The sequence below is a fragment of the Bos mutus genome, chromosome 19 (assembly GCF_027580195.1).
Source record: "Bos mutus isolate GX-2022 chromosome 19, NWIPB_WYAK_1.1, whole genome shotgun sequence".
In the NCBI taxonomy this organism is placed as follows: domain Eukaryota; kingdom Metazoa; phylum Chordata; class Mammalia; order Artiodactyla; family Bovidae; genus Bos; species Bos mutus.
The window spans coordinates 32,386,413-32,404,669 of NC_091635.1; the positions used below are offsets into that span (position 1 = coordinate 32,386,413).

Sequence of the window (18,257 nt, forward strand, 5' to 3'; positions counted from 1 at the left end):
ACATTCCATTTTTTTTTTACGGCTAGAGTGTATCCCTTAAGTCATTAAGAGACTGGATGTAAAGTAAAAAGAATACGACAAGAAAACCAAACTAAGAATAAAATTAAAGTAAAAGCTGAAATTACCAAAAGAAAAAATACATGACAGAAACAGCAAATTCAAGAACTGCTCTTTTGGAATTCCCCCTTGCTCTTCCCAAACCCACCTCAAGAAAGGGGTAGACAGGATAGAGCAACTAATTACATAAACAGTAAGACTGGCCTAATGAAGAGAAAAAGGGAAAGATGCAAACATATAAGAACTTAAAAAAAGCACTAGCTAAGCGATAAACCACTTAACCACTGGATCAACCGGGAAGTCTGCTAGTATAATTTATTAAGAGAAAATTTGGTGAATTTTTTGAAGGATATTTTGGGCAACTTTAAACACACACACACACACAAAACAAGATGTCAAATTATACACACAAATTTTATTTATTAAAAAAAAAAAAAAAAACCACAAAAAGAAAAACAACCTACCATGAGCAAGTGTGATTTACTCCTGGATATCAAAACTATTTGACATTAGTGTATCAATTAACACAATTTCATGCTGGCCATTCAACATTTCTACTTAGATGTCTTAAGAGGCAACCAAAGTTAAGTGACTTCAAAACCGTGCTCCTAACTCTTCTCTACTTTCAGTAGCTCAGTCTTAAAATCCCTGGACTCATCCTAAACTCCATTCCTTCCTCATACCCCCAAAACCAGTCATGAAATCTTGTCAACTCTGCCTTCTAAAAGTATCCAAGATCTGACTACTTTATACCACCCTCAACTGCAGTTCTTATTTGGGTTTCTTAAATAGTCTCCTAATTGGTGTTCCTGCTTGCCCCTCCCTTCAACTATTGTGTAATCTTGTTTCACAACCTTAATCAAACCGTGATGCAGTTCTCTGCTCAAAACCTTCTCACAAGGAATAAAAGTCAAAGTTCTTGCAATGGTACACACAAAGCCCTACGCCATCTGTTACTTCTGTCCCTTTTCTGACTTCATTTCCCTTTCCTGCTTTTCTCCTAGCTCATGCCACCAGTTCCTCTGACTTCCCTGCTACTTCCCCAAAATGGTAGGCAAATTTCCAGATCACAAACCTTTACACTTGGCCCTTCTATTAGCTCCAAGCTTATTCCCTCACCTCAGGTCTTTTTCTCAAATGTCATCCTCTTAAAAACAACTTTTATTTAGAAACATACAAGTGAGAAAAGAGTCTCTATTCTTGACTGTGACAAAAAAAACACATTCTGGAATAAGTTTAACTGACATTTTAGGCACAAAGCTTAAAGTTATTAATTTGTAATTGCTACAAATTAATCTATAATCAAATTCAATAGGCTTTTGGTACAGAAGGGAGAAGAAGCAAATGGAATTTAAACCAACTACAAACCAGAAGAATAAATGCTAAGGGGGAAAGTTCCCAGAAAATTTCTGATAAGCAAAGGCAGAAGGGAGTGATTTGCTGACCACATGTTAAAAATATGATACAGGGATAGCAAAAGATGGGGTGGGGGGAGAAGCTGGATTTCTACTTCACGTCAAAATAAATTCCAAAGGTATTAAAAAGATTTAAATTATGTTTATTAAATTACATTATTAAATTATGTTTTAAATTATTTATTAAATTATTATGTTTAAACTGTAAAAGAAAAACCATGGGGCAACATCCAGTAGTTAAAAGTGTGAGCAATGGGGCCAGGCTGTTTGAGCCCTGACCCTGCTGCTGCTGCTAAGTCACATCAGTCGTGTCTGACTCTGTGCGACCCCACAGACGGTAGCCCACCAGGCTCCTCTGTCCCTGGGATTTTCCAGGCAAGAACAATGGAGTGGGTTGCCATTGCCTTCTCCAATGCATGAAAGTGAAAAGTGAAAGTGAAGTCGCTCAGTTGTGTCCAACTCTTAGCGACCCAATGGACTGCAGCCCACCAGGCTCCTCCATCCATGGGATTTTCCAGGCAAGAGTACTGGAGTGGGGTGCCATTGCCTTCTCCGCCTAACTCTGCTACTGAGCTGTATAAACTTAGACAAGTTACTTAATGGCTTCATTCATAATAACAGCTGCTTATGTGACAAGGCTGTTGTGAAAATAAAAATCACTTAGAATAGTGTCTGGTATCAACTCTGTTACTTGTATAGTCATACAAAACACACTATTTTCATTTAAAATTGAAGATGGGAAAACAAGGACATCAACCTTAAAGATCATTGATATTAAATCCTAGCTTTCATGTTACTGTGTGACCCCTCAAATTTATTCATCTGTTAATAAAGGATCCATATTGCCAATTTCATGCGACTGTGAGAAATACGATTTTGCAAGCTATTAAAATACTACACGAGTGCTAGCTATGTCAGAGTTTCTCACAAAGGCACTACTGACACTTAGAGCCTGATAATTTTTTATTGGGAGGAGCTGTCCTGTGCACGGAAGTAAGTAGCAGCTTCCTGGCCTCTACTCACAGTGCAAGTAATACCCTCCCTCCCACCTCTGTGACAACCAGAACTGACCACAAGGTCAAACGTTTCCTAGGGTGGGCAAGCAGGTCAAGATCATTGAGAACCAGGTGGCTCAAGTTACGATGATCATTCTTAGTAAAATTCAAAGCAGAGGCACCCATTAAATATTAATAGTGAGAAAGAAGAAATGCCTCAAGACTACATCAGTCAAGGCGAAAGGACTCAAGAGCAAGAGTGAAGAGGTTTCCAAGAAACAAAATGGTAACTAGAACATAGAAAATAATTTCAATGGCTTGAATAACTCAAATATATTTAAATAGATGACTTCATAATCACACACACTAACCCCTCCACAAAGACTTTATTGACTGTCCTTGGAAGATGGCAGGAAATCAACTTATTACTTGAAAATTGGTAGATAAAAGGATATCAACACAAATCATGCTCCACCCCACAGACTGTACTTAAGGGTAAACCAATAGTAGAAAAGGGCATTTTTCTCTTTAAAGACATAGTCTAGCTAATAAACAAAGAATAAATGGTATGAATAGAACATAACTTCAACTCCTGATGCAACAAGTGGGTCCAGGCAATGGCCATTACTGACTAAAAACACAAGAGACACAAGATATTACATGTCTTCTCATGTAAGTGTCCTTACCAAAACAAAAACCTAGATTTAAGTTTCTATATTCAGACTTGAATGCACTAAAAGAGATTAAGGACTATACAGAGGGATGGATATAATGGTAAAATGTGGTCAATGCTACCAGTAGAATCTACGGGATGCAGCTGCTCACCGCATAATTCACACAGTGACACTATGTTTGCATAACATCATAAGGAAATTTTGGAAAAGAAAACAACGACCCCACAGAATTTCTTCTGGCCATGATGGATTAAGAATGATCATGCTTATCTTTTAGCCATAAACTAGGAAACCAGACAACACACAGCTTAAGACAGAACAAATGAGGTAGTCTGTGACTGTCCCGGCTTTCTGCCTGGACACACAACACAGACTGCTCAGCAGGTGAGGGGTTCCAGGCAGAGCGTGATGGTTCCACTGAGTTGAGGAAACAAACTCCCAGAGACTGCAGTGCACAGGCTCAGGTGACGGATAACTATGAGGCAGAATTCTTCAGAAGAGGAAGCCATACAGAAAAAGAGCTCCAGAAATCATCATGAGATTCCCTCAGGTGTTCATGGAATACTAAGAATCCCACGTAGAGTTAAACTTCACCAGGTCAGGCGAAGATCCACCAAGTAGCTATGGACTGAACAGTTCCCAGAGCTCACAGTGGCAGAAAGACTTCCCCACTGTGACCGGTCAAGTGGCATGGAACATTCAGAAAAGACCCCAGAAGACCCGGGTTACTCTACACCCTTCTAATAAAGGAAAAACGGAATCTCAAATAACTTAGCTGCCAACAAAACAAAGCCTCTATAAAGGAAGATAATATAATCTCTATGCTTCAATCATGTAAAATTAAATGTCCAACATCCAAAAAAACATTGTTAGATATGCCAAGAGGCGAGAAAGTTATACCACAGGTATACTACAATCAGAAAATTCTAAGTCACAAAATAAATAACTGGAATGACCCAGTTTTCTCAACAAATAAATTACAAGGAAAGGGGGTATGATGGATAGCTTACAGCAAACCAACACTTACTGAGAACTAGAACAGCCAGATTTAAAAAGAAAAAAAAGCAAATATAACTTTAAGATATGAGAGAAATGTTAAAACAATGACAATACTGAGGAGCCAAGATTCCAGAGGGGGAAGAACCATTGAAGTGTTGAGTTGCTTCTTTTTGGGAACAATGGGTGATTTCCGAGTAATGCTTAGAATCTGGTGCCCTGATGGAGGGTCACTTCTGGGTACAGAGAAATGAGCAGAGGTTCTGATGATTTTGTAGGGCTGAAGGGACAACTTTAGAGACTTCAAAAGCCAAATTCACAGTGAAAAGAAAGGACAGGAAACTACAAATGACATGTCAGGTGCTCCCATTCCTAAGGCATTTGGAAAATTCTGAAGCTGGGATGGGTAGGAGGCTAAAAAGCTAAGCACAAAGCCTCTGGACGGCAGAGTTTCTGGTGGGCTCACTGAGGAAGAGACTACAATTAAGAGTTCATGATACACATGAGGGCACTGGTCACTGAATCAGTTGGAAATGGGAATAAGAAACAAGGCTGTGCCTTAAGAAAGGACCACTTTTTATGTGACATCTAAAATGCCAAGTATACTGGTATTAAGAAGTATATGTAACATAAAAATCAAGTGTATGTGCAGAGCAATTAAAACAGTAAATGCAAGTGTACCAAATACTGAAAGAAAATATACAGTCGTCTAACCTTTTGTTTATTTTCCTACAACCTTATGTAGACTGCTTGAAAACAAAATGGCATCAGTAAATCAATGTTGTGAATAAAGTCACCATATTTTATATTTATTTCAGCATACTTAAACAAAAAAAAACACCTACTTCATCTACTCATGATTTTACAACGAGATGTTAGGAAATGGAAAATGTTGGTCGGTAAAGGCTTCATTTTCAATGTCAGTATTGCCAAGTATCCAAATATCACCTACAAAGAGATTACAGAACAGAAAGCAGATGTTCTGAAATGATTCTCTTGGAATCATTGTAAATCATGCACATGCTTAATCAGGATTACTTTACCAAGGTTACCATTATCAAGTAAGTTTGGGAAACAAAATAAGATACTCTTTCAAACAGAAGACTTTTAAGTCTTTAATGTCTTTTACAAATCTCAGAGTGGAAGACATGGCATGAGGTGCTCTCTGAATTGATTTACCCATCACATTACAGTGGTGGCAGATACCTCAAACCATCTATGAGCTCATCACTACTCTGAAGTCAAGACAGTTACTACACCTGCTGCTAACTCTTGTTATTTAGGAGATCCAACCAGTCAATCCTAAAGGAAATCAGCCCTGAATGTTTACTGGAAGGACTGATGCTGAAGCTGAAACTCCAATAATTTGGTTCTGGCCACCTGATGTGAAGAACCAACTCACTGGAAAAGATCCTAATGCTGGGAAAGATCGAAGGCAAGAGGAGAAGTGGACGACAGAAGACGAGATGGTTGGATGGCATCACTGATGAAATGGACATGAGTTTGAGTAGGCTCCGGGAGTTGGTGACAGACAGGGAAGCCTGGCATGCTGCAGTCCAGGGGTCACAAAGAGTCAGACACGACTGAGCTACTGAACTGAACTGAAGAAATTTATATACCACAAAATTTAACAACTGTTTCAACATACTTGGTTTCCCCTATAAGCTAATGTCTTTTATTTTGCGCATTAAAAAAAAATTATTCTGATAAAATTCCACAGACTTTATCACACTGCCAAAGGCTTGATTAGGAGAAAGAAATTCCGAGATGCAAGAAACAGAAAAGAATTCAACGCCAAGGCTGGTCTTGGGATAACAGCCAGAGAAGTGGCAAGGAAGTTTAAAATCTACTCCGTATTTTGGTGGAAAAAGCCAACTGCAAGAAAGTGAAAGCCCAGTCCCAACCTACCTTCATGTAAGAGGTCCAAATTCACCTGAATTCTGGAAGTCTCTTCAGAAGCTAATGGAAAAACTGTGATGTAAGGACACTTTCACAGTCCAGGGATCACAAGACTCCTACAGAAAACATGCCTCCCTGGCCATGGCCCCAGACGAGCTATGAAAGATATTGTAAATCATACAAGAACACAGACCGTTATAAGGAAGTCACTATAGAAATAGGAAGGAGCAGTCTTCAGTGAACTAGAAATAGAAAAATTAGAAAACAACTTTTAATAAGTATATTAAAAATTTTCATAGTGATAATGAGAGGAATACAAGTCATGAGACAAGTACAGGATAAAAAAGTTTCTAAAAGTACTTAAGAGGATGTTTCTAAAAGTAACTGATTCTAAGGAAAAAAGTACACACTGAAATAAAAAATCCAACTGGTAAAAAAACTAGTGTTCCTCCTGACGAAGAGGAGGAACAGTAAGAGAAGACGACATGAAATAAAGCATAGGAAGACAGATATGAAATGCAAAGTATAAAAAGAAATGAAGCAATATGGAACAGAGAATGAAGATCAACAACAATACACAGACATTTATATTTAAAAAGAGAGAACAGAAAAGGAAAAATTGGAAGAAATAACGATTAGAAAAATTTCAAAACTCAAGCCAAATAAGAACTCTCAGAATGAGGGTGTAAAAACCAAGACCTAGTGGCTAAAAACCAGTTCATACATCTAAATATGTCCTTTATAGTGCAAAACATAGAAACAAAACACACACACACACACACACAACACCCAAAAGTAAGGGGCTGGTGTAAAGATTCTAGTTACCAGAGAGAAGATACAGATAATCCATAAAGAAACAATTAAACTGACACCAGAATTTTCAACAGTAAGTATTGGAAGGCAATGAAATTATCTTCAAAGTGCTGAATACAAAAGTTTACATGTAGTTAAGTCATCATTCAAGAATAAAGGCAAAATATAACTGTGTATTCACAAATACACACATACGTATATACACATTTCACACAGAAACGTTAACTCTGTATGTTTTTAATATATAGACTTCACAGCTCATACCACTATTTGAAGGCTACCACATGTATTCATCAAGAATGGAATGGGATGTAAGAAGCAACAGTAAACAAGAATGGCAAAAGTGTTGGTAAATGTAAATAAGTAATTAAGTATGAACTTAATGACTAATTTGGGAGGGACTGAAAAGATAACTAAAATAATAAAAACAAATTACAGATAAATAAATTACTGACACAAAAACTGAAAACAAAGAGATGGAAAAGGATGTATCTAGCAAGTGTACTTACCAAAGAAACCCATTTAAAGTTAAAGCATGAAGAGAGATCAAAAGGGAAACAACATAATGATTAACATGAAGAAGAAATAACAATCATTAACTAGGATGCACCAAACCAGCCATCCTAGAACTATATGAACACATATGAATAAAAAAAAAATAGAAATGAGGATGGGGAAACAAGAGAGGTGGTTTAAGGGTATAAACTGACTACTAGTTGATAAGTCCTGGAGATCTAATGCACAGTACAATGAATTATAGATGATACCACTGTATTATTAGCAACAAATGTGCTAAGAGACTAGATCTTAATTATTCTCACCACAAGAAAGAAATGACAACTATGTGACGTGATAGAGGTGTTAGGGTTAGCTCAGGCTATAATGGCAATCAAATTGCACTTTAACTGGCATAATACACATAGCGAACAGATTTCAAACAAACCAACAGAAGGCAGACCAAAGGATATAGAAGATATGAACACAATAAGTCAAAGATATGAGTTAAATTTAGAACCCTGAAGTCAAGAAACAGGATACAAATATACACACCCACACAAGCAGTGCCTTTTAAGGAAATGTGGACTATTTTACAAAAGCTGAACTAAAATTATGTATATCAACATGGAGATCTTGAAAACACAATACTGAATTAACACACCCCCCCCAAACCAAAAACACACACCAAAAAACCAAAACCAACTTGCAGAATGTGTACAACATGACAGCATTACTGCATTTTGTGCTCTTTGGTTACCTCTTTCTAGTGGCAAGAAAGAAGATAAAGGAGATAAAAGAGAATAAAAGGACCACTGGTTATCTATAACTTTCTTTTAATATTAAAAAAAAAACACACATGAAGTAAAAAAAATTAAAATATTAGCATTTAGCATGGTGCATACATCAATGCTTGTTACACCGGTCTTTATACATCACAGAATTAAAATACACAGGGAAGGAGGCAGGTAAACCTGTAATTTTTTCTATACAAAGGGAACTTAAGTTCTTCACATAATAAATTTAGTAATACAGAAGAGTGCAGGGGGAATAAAAGAAAGTTCAAGTATTAATATTTCAGAGCAAAGGTACATTAAGTTTGAAAACTGCTGAAATCCAAGAATCAAATTGGGAACAGCACCGATCAGTCTGTCTTGTAGATTTAGAATGAGAAAAGGATTCAACTATCTTATGAGCAGCAACGACAAGGACCAATGGCCAGTGTACTAAGAATAGCGACACCTTCCCAGACCCTATCTCCAAATTCATGTCTGCTCAGAACCACAGAATGTGACCGTTAATTGTAAACTGAGTCTGCATATGAATCAGTTTAATATGAAGTACTACCGGATTTGCTGCTGTTTAGTCACTAAGTCATGCCCCACTCTTTGTGACCCCAAGGACTGCAGCCCACCAGGATCCTCTGTCCACAGGATTTCCCAGGCAAGAATACTGGAGTGGGTTGCCATTTCCTTTTCCAGAGGATCTTCCCAACCTAGGGATCGAATCCACATCTCCTTCCTTGCAGGAAGATTTCTTTGCCGTTGAGCAACCAGGCCTTAAATCCAATGACAGGCATCCTTATAAGGCTACATGAGAACACAGACACACTGGGAAGGTGATCATGTGAAGATGGAAGCAGAGATGGGAACTATGATGCTTCAAGCCAAAGGATGCTAAGGCTGCCTGCAGAAAGTGGCAAGAAAGGATTCTTCCCTGGAGCTTTCAGAGGCCAGACAAGGGTTGACACTGATTTCAATGTCAGACTTCTAGCCTCCAGAACTGGGACAGGAAACTAATTCAGTCAGTTTCTAAGTTTTTCCTAATGATAAATACAAAGTCTAGATAGATAAAATTATTTTTTTAATGACGAAAAAGAAAAAAACAACCAAAAACAAAACCCTTTGCATGGGGACTACAAGTAGAACATTGGAGAAGAACGGAAAAGAAAGCAAATCTGAGAAATTCGGAAAAAGAATACTTCTGGAAAACAAGTTCAATAAAGCAATTAATGAAACTTTTGGTATCTCAAAAAAAAAAAAAAAGTATAAGATAACACAGCCTCTATTATAACGTAAGAGAGTAAAGTAAAAGGACAACAAGATGACACAACAAATATAAACTTAACTGTCATTCCTTTGCACTATGGGAGAACCAAAGGGCTGAAGACAGTGAGAGAAAAATTAACAGCTAGCTAACATCTGAATACTTATTATTTGTGTTCAAAATATGCCAGTCATTTCAGGAATCTAATTTAATGATCACAACAATGTTGTAGAGCAGGTAGTAAGAGCTAGCAAAAAAGAAAAGGGAACAGTAACATATTGATAACTGGTATACTTAGAAGAGGCAACTACAAACTTAAGAGAATAAAAAAACCAAAGTGTCACCACATTTTTTCTATAATAACAGAAGGAAACAGGGGTACATAAAAAACACTCTGAAGCACAGTCTGGTGCAGCGCTGCAATGGTAAAAATATTCTGTATTAGTCATATGACTACTCAATACTTGAAATGGGGCTGGTGTGGGTGACGTACTGAATTTTTTAATTCTAATTTTAAATAGTTACATGTGGACAGTGGATATCATATTGGACAGCATAAGAGTAAAATCAGTTACCAATAAAAAGCAAAGAAACTAAGACTGGCCAAAACAAAACACAATAAATAATTGTTCTCTTCTGCCTACCAAAAGATACAAGAAAGAGTTTTGAGGGACAAAAATGATGGTCTAAGAACAAACTGTTGTTCAAATCACTGAAGAACCACAAATTCAAATTCAAAACTCACACAAAGAAATTCCCTCCTGGTCCGCTGGTAGAGACCCTGAGCTCCCAATGCAGGGGGCCCAGGTTGGATCCTTGGTCAGGGAACTAGACCCCACATGCTGCAACTAAGACCCGGTACAGCCATAAAAAAGGGGGCATATGAAGATATTCAACACATGTTGAAATGTTATAATCAAAACCATCCTAAATAAGTATACTTGTATGTTATTTCAAAAATCATATAGAAAACAAAACATTAAATTTATTTAAATTTAATGTGAAAAATTCATACAACTAAATGAGAAAAATTCATACAACTAAACATTAGTATTAAGAAAAGTAAAATGAAAGACAAAAAAACTATTGGAGACAGGAGTAACAGTCACGAAGAGGATATAAATTTATTAAACTGTACTAGACAGTTTTTAAAAAATCAACACAACAGACCACAAACATAAGCAGAAACTATAGAAACATTTTGACCAAAATGCTATAAAAATTAATAGTTAATAATAAACGCTTAGAAAGAAAAACTAACAATTTAGAATCTAAAAACTCAATTCTTAACTCCTGGGAAAAAAACTAAAAAACTCAAAGGCAACTTACAGATAGCAGAAAAAACACTTCCTTCACACATCAAAGGCTGTGGAATGCTATCCAAAACTACACTCAGAAGAAAACTCAAAAAGTTAAATGCTTTTGTTCTTATGTAACAAAGAACAGAAAATAAATTAACCAAGCATTTGAATAAAGGCAGAGAGGGTGGGAAAAACCAAGACCACAGGAAGAAGGCGTTAACAGCAAAGAGCTGATCTTTGAAATGACCAATAAAATAGAAAAATTGCTGACAAGACTGATCAAGAGAAGCCCAAATATAATGAAGACTGAGAAGTGGATATTAACTACAGACAGAAGGATATAAAAAGAATGCTTAATAAAAATCTGTATGAGTAAATCTGAAACCATCTGAGAGATGGATAATCATCTACAGAATAGATGCCAATCTCAGTTTCACCTTGAGTTCTAACAAATTTTAAAGAAATTGATCCTTCGTTTAAAATCTTTAAACATTTCCAGAGCACAGCAAACAATGCTATAAGTGTCCCAATTCATTTTCAGCTGTCCTACATCAAAATTGATAGTGACCTTCTAAAAGTATTGCCATTCAAACCAGAAATGTCTCACTACAACCAATTATTTCTTAACATGGTTCTAAAAGTGAATCCAGACAAGGAAAAGGAGTAAGAAGTATATAACAAGGTGTCATGTTGTGTGATGACAGAAAGCCAACCTAGAAAACTAAGATCAACCAAAAAACACTAGTAGGAAGAGTTCAGAAAAGTGTTCAATTTCAAGATAAATACCTAAAAATCAACATCATTTATAAAAGAACACTAACAGAAAAGATCTCATTTCACATGACCAAAATATCAAGAATATAGATAACATGTAAGAACTGAATGAAGAGATAAAATACTTGGATACATAAAGAAATTCTGTGTTCCCTTAACATTGTAACAGCATTACTTCTCTATGAAGGATTTCCCATTACAAATCCAGTGCAATGGTTATGGTGGAAGCCCACTATCAAAGTAAGGCTCTAGTCACCATTATCTGTTAATCACAGAATATCAGTTCAAAGTATTAAAAAAAATTCTTTGGCTTGAGGACAGTTGGTAAATAAAATATTAGAACTTCTACTTCTTTTATCTCAGCCTTCCAAAATTTTGTATGTGCTTTATAATCCCATACAAGTTTAGAGGCTACTGTTCGAAGCACTGGGTGATTTCTGATCACTCTACCACTAGAAAGTAAGCTCCGTAAGGGCAATGACTTTTGTTCATCAAGGAAACCCAGTGTCCTGGAACAGACGGGACCCAAAACTGCTGAATTAATTTGCTTGGCAAATCCATCACCTCAAAATGAGAGAGGGCAATATACTTGCTCAGTATCACTAATCAAGGATCCACTGGAGGCACAGGGAGTAACTAAGACAGAGAGAATGGCCTTTGTCTCCAACTAGGGCAGAACTCCAGCATAACTGCTAAAATCAGCAGATGGTTTATTTCCCAAACAAAAATTACTTCTTTGTCTTATTTCCCATGTAGCTTATTTCTGCATATGTCAGGAAGATTCTGTTTTAGACACTGGCACTGGAACCAAAGGGTCTTTAGTATGCATTGTATGTTTCCCCCTTATTTTAAATACATATATGTACCTTCAAAAGTACACCAGTTTTTAGGCATGAACAGGAAGAAAACTACTGTCAGTAGCAACAAGAAGCCTTGCTACTTCACAGATACAAGAGTCCAGGAGGCCGTCCTATAACTTCAGAGAAAGAACACTATTTCTCCATGAGGCAGTGTTGGTAGGTTTTGTTTGTTTTTGTTAAAAGCATCGAGGGCATGGCCAAAACTACTTTCTTATACTTAACAGTAATATACTGTTTTCTTTGCTTTTCCAAAATCAATTCTTTAGCCTTTGAGAAAATAATTTAGATTTATACAACTATTAATAAAAAGTTGACTCAAATGTTAATATGAGAAACCCATCAAATTTTTTTCTGGTAATGCAGACAGTCTGAGGAAGAGGGGAGAGAAACACTTCAGTCTGATAGGTAATTTTCACTAATAATACTTTCCTTTTAAAAAGATCACAGCAAAGACATGCAGTCCAAATGCATACTATAACAAAACAAGTCAAGCACTGAAAATCTGCTGTCCAAATAGTAATCACTGCACCAATTACACGCCTCTTCCTTGTCCTCAGTTTTCCCATTGACAAATATACTGCAATAGCGTTATCTTAAGAAACATCCCCCTCAGTCAAACAGGCTATTTCTCTATTTTCCTTTACAGAAACATTCTCTGAAACTGGTATCTCCGATGATTTGCTCAATTCCTTCCCTCCCATTCTCTCCAGAACCTAATCCAATCAGAATTTCACTCTTCTATACAAAGGTCTCAGGCAACCTTGGCCCCACAAAATTGAATGGTCAAGTCTCAGTCTTCATCTAATTTGATTTGTCTGCAGCATCTAACACAGATGATCATGCCTTCCTTTCTGCAACATTTTCTTCACTTGCCTTCTGCGTACCACACACTCTTTGTTTTCCTTCTATCAATACTTCACTAGTCATTCCTTCCCAGTCTCTTATCTTTCACATCTCCAAGGCTTAGAATGAAAAAATGTGCCTCAAGGCTGAATTCCAACTAGGTTTCCCAGCATTCTCTATTTTCTTCCTCTGCTGCATTTTTCTCCTCAGCACTTAACACTATTGAAAGTGAAAGTCCCTCAGTCGTGTCCAACTCTTTGCAACCCCATGGACTATATATACAGTCCATGGAAATCTCCAGGCCAGAATACTGAAGTGGGTAGCCTTTCCCTTCTCCAGGGGATCTTCCCAACCCAGGGACTGAACCCTCTCCCGCATTGCAGGCAGATTCTTTACCAGCTGAGCCACAAGGGAAGCCAAATTTAACACTACAGAACATGCCATATACTTCATCTATTGTTTTATTTACAGAAATTCTTACCCTAGTGAAATAGTGGGTAGAAACAAAATAAAACAATAGATGTTCATGTATTATTTTCTCTTTCTACCCTTTAGATTATTTCACAAGGATAAGAATTTTTGTCTGGCTTATTTTTAGTGTTGTACCCCCAGTGCACGGAGCTCTCTTAACAGCTTATTGGAGGAGCTCAAAAATTGTTGTTGTTGAATAAATGCATTAATAAAAATAAAAGTGTTAACACCATCAGACACCATGTACTAGTAAAACTCATCAGCCAGATACCCTGAAGGCAAATTACATACATTTCATTTAATCTTCACACAACCCTATGAGATCTCCAAAGCATTCTGGGGTGGAGTGGGGTAGTAACATGCTCCAAACAAAAACTACTAAGTGGCAGTGCCACAATTCAAACCAAAATTTGTCCTCTTCAAAGTTAATGCTCTTAATCACTCTTTTTTTTTTTTAAACTGGAGTACTATTTCACTGGTTTTAGAATAAATCCAACCCTGCTATTTGAAGAGTCGGCAATCCAAAGTTTCCTGTAGATGTAAAATAATTTCCATTTTGTCTGTGAAGACAAACATTCGTTTAGTATCATCAACTTAAGAGATTTTAATGGAGATTCTTATTTAAAGGTAAAGCATTCCACATTGCCATTTTCAGTGAAAACAGTAAGAAGACATACCGCTCTCCTCCATGTAATTGATGGCAGAACTTACAACCTCCTCTGTCCCATTTCTATTAAAAATTTCAAGCCAATTGTTTCCAAACCTGGCTGAGGAGTCACCTAGGAGCTTTCTAGCTTTTTGAAAACGATTCCTAGGCCCAACTCCAGAGCAAACCGAACCAGAATCTCTAGGAAACAGAGCTCAGGAACCTAGTATCCCTTAAAGCTCTGCAGGAAGCCTTGTTAGTTAGCCAAGTGCGGAAAACACTGGTTATATGAACCAAAGCTGGCAAGGACTACTACCTCTATCTGAGCATCTGGCTCACTTTAACAAGGACCAGGTCTCACTGGTACTGACCTTCTTGGAAAGAGGCACAATGCTGCTGGGTCGAACAAGCCTCCGTTTCTTACAGCTCAGCACAGGACGGGTTCGGGCTGCCACACAGGTGCCATCAGTTGATGAAGCAACTAGATTCAGTCGTTGCTTTTTATGCAACTGTTCCTCAGCATCAGAGTTGTCACCTGGAATGTGGTCTGCCAAGACAGGCTGAAGACTACACAAGGGGAAGGAAGAATATTTACTTTACAGAAGATGGAAAGAAACAAAGCCTCTAATATTGGTTCAACCACCTCTACTTGCAAATGTTTACAGACACAAACAAGTGTTCTAGAGCACAGAGATCACCTCTTGATGCTGATGTCTGCTAATCTAAATTGGGATGCAGTGTCTGTGCTTATTTGTAAGGCTCTTGGTGGATGTTACTGTATCATGTCTGAAAAATGCAAAGGTCAGTAAGTGAACTCAGGAGGTTCTAAGTGATTTCAGCTTTCTTCAACAACAAAAACATAAAATTTTAAAAGTCTAGAAAATTATAACTGGTAAGAAAATGGTGAACTTTTGCAAATGTTATTAAGCTGCCTGAGAACCAGTTCTACTGGTCAATCTTGCCTATTAGGGATGTGTACTCACTGTTCACTTGCAGAAGGATTCCTTTTCTTTCAAAAATACAAATTTACAGCCTTTAGGAATCTAATCTGTTCTAGAGTAGAGGATTTTACTTCTGGGGAATTCTACAAAGACAGAGCTAATCACAACAATTCACAATAACTTTAGGACTTTCAATTTTTCTCCAAGCTGGGACAATTTTTGGCCAAAGTAACAGGAAAGTACATTAGCATGCTACTTAAAATACACTTGCTACAGTAGGAGGCATGCACAATACTATGAAGTGGTAAGGTTTCTGCTTCTTTAAAGCAGCATTAGTCCTGGCTAGGGATAACTAAGCCTCAAACTCATCTTTTACAAGCCTGATGAGCATATGGAAGTATGCAGAAGAGATAAACTTACGTGTTAATAACTCCATTGACAGGTCTCAATGCTCCACACGATTTAGCAGACAGTGACTCTGAAGGATGACCAGAGGCACCATGGTTTTCCAGTGGCTGAGAAACAGATTCAATCTTAATAGAAGAAAAACAAAAATATATCATCAACATTTAACCAACAACATTAGCCTGAAAATCAGCACCATTTCATTTAAATGCTGCTGCTGCTGCTAAGTTGCTTCAGTCATGTCCGACTCTGTGCGACCCCACAGACAGAAGCCCACCAGGCTCCCCTGTCCCTGGGATTCTCCAGGCAAGAGTACCAGAGTGGGGTGCCATCGCCTTCTCTGTCATTTAAATGAAACACCTAAAATTTCTCATGAGCAGTTTGAGAAACAACTCATTTGTGGAACACAATTTCAGTATTTCTTGGATTTGTGACTCCTGGTTGAAGTCTCAACAAATTCCAAATAAATGAGTTTTCTGGCCTTAAAAAAAAAAAAAACCCTCATATGACTGAGGAAAAAAAAATTTTTTAGAGAAACTAGTTTTTGCTTTGGAGAGGAGAGGTGAGGAATTAAAATATTTAACAGACTAAAAGTAGTAAAGTGCCCACTGAGAAGGAAATGGACTAATGCAAAACAATTACATAGTAACAAGCAAAACAATTACATAGTAACAAGAGTCTTCAAGTTTTCAACCTAAAAGAAGGGTAAGTTCAGTAGCAAGACAATGAAGAGTATATTTAAATGTAGTTAATACCTGCTTAACCTCAGAGTATGTTGGAAGCTTGTTTCTAGAAAACTATACTAAATATATATATATATAATAAAATAAGTAATTAATAAAATGTCAACGAGTAACTAATAACTATCTAATGCTACCAGGTAGGAACTACTGTCTGGATTACACAAATCAAATTCAACTGACTTTCAAACAATTTTTGAATCTGAACTGCATGGGTCCACTTATACGTGGCTATTTTTAAACAGTAAATATTCTATTACTACACAGTACACACTCTGTAGCTGGTTGAATTTTGGTGATGTGGAGGAACCATGGATTGAGTGGGCCGACTATACATTACATGTGGATTAAATCCAGTGTTGTTCAAGAGTCAATTGTATACGCTTAGAATTTTAAATATAAAATGAAAATAGGGAGTTAGGGGAAAAACTGGAAAATTTCGAATTTTGCTATTTCAAAACAAATGATATTTACTAGGCTAAAAGGGGGCTACCCAAGTAGCACAACTGGTCAAGAATCTTGGCTACCAACGCAGGAGACCCAGGATTCTATCCCCGGGTCAGGAAGATCCCCTGGAGTAGGAAACAACAACCTGCTCCAGTATTCTTGCCTGGAAAATTCCACAGACAGAGGAGCCTGTCGGGCTAGAGTCCATGGAGTCACAAAGAGTTGGACACAACTGAGTGACTGAACACACACCACAGGTTAAAAGGGGAAGGGGCAGCCATGAGATGTCAATCACACGAAGCATCTGAGGTATTGGCAATAAAGCCACAGTCCAGTTACCCGAGGCGTATCAGAAAATGGCTGTGGTCTGTCTCCTCCCTACATTCAAACTGACTTTGGGGTGTTTTGATGTTCCCTTTCCTGTAACTGCTATCAGGATGTAGCAAAGCCAATATTTTGATGCTGAAATTCTATTTATCAGTATTGTTGAATTTCTTTTTTGATGTTTATACCCACCAGGAGAAAATACCAAAGGATCTGAAGACCTGAGAGCAATCTCAAGAAAGAACAAGAGATTGGGAAGCTAATTTTTAAAATTTAATACAAATTATCCAAAAATCTAGATCAAGGAATACAGACAAGACACATGAGTAAACCACAATGAGTAAACACTGGGAGAAAGTGTTCTGTCTTCCCTGTTGATTCCCTATACATTTACTGTTGTACCTTGAACAATTAATTATATTAGTCAACGACACCAAAATCATGGCTCACATACTCATTGCTTTGAAAGTCACGCTGATTTCCTCTTGGAAAGTATGTGTAAGAGTTGTACTTTGGCCACCTGATGTGAAGAGCTGATTCACTGGAAAAGACCCAGATGTTGGGAAAGATGGAGAGCAGGAGGAAAAGGAGGCGACAGAGGATAAGATGGTTGAATGGCATCACCAACTCAATGGACATGAGTTTGAGCAAACAACAGGAGACAGTGAAGGATAGGGAGACCTGGCCTGCTGCAGTCCATGAGGTCGCAAAAAGTCAGACATGACTTAGCAACTGAACAACAATGAGTTGCAAAGATGTTTGTGTCTTCTGACAAAGTATTTTACTCCCTCTTAAAGTCTATCTTAAAGACATAACAAAATGTCCCCCCAAATCTTATACATAAAGGCAGTCACTGCAATGATATGGATCAATAACCTAAATACTCAACATCTGAGGCATAGTTACAAAATGTGGTATACAAAATAAGAATATTGAAAATAATCATAAGGGTTAAATCCAAAATATTTTTAATAGAATTTTGGTGACTAAAAATGTACATACACAGAAAACAACAAGGTAAAAATAGTTGTTACAAAGGCAGAATAAGACGAACACTGAAGTTTTCTTTATATTTAGATAATATTTTTTAGAGAGAGAGAGAGAGATAAACCCAA

At 37.3% G+C, this 18,257-nt stretch overlaps 1 protein-coding gene across 5 annotated transcripts in view; it reads right to left on the minus strand.

Annotated features, from left to right (window-relative positions):
- KANSL1 (KAT8 regulatory NSL complex subunit 1) overlaps positions 1-18,257 on the minus strand; it is a 173,396-nt gene that overhangs the window by 19,614 nt on the left and 135,525 nt on the right. For all 5 annotated transcript variants that reach the window (XM_070390012.1, XM_070390011.1, XM_070390013.1 and 2 more), the window contains 2 exons: positions 15,647-15,759; positions 14,657-14,852 (listed from right to left, as the gene is read on the minus strand). In XM_070390012.1, the coding sequence (XP_070246113.1) occupies positions 14,657-14,852; positions 15,647-15,759 (309 nt within the window). The remainder of the gene's footprint in view (positions 1-14,656; positions 14,853-15,646; positions 15,760-18,257) is intronic.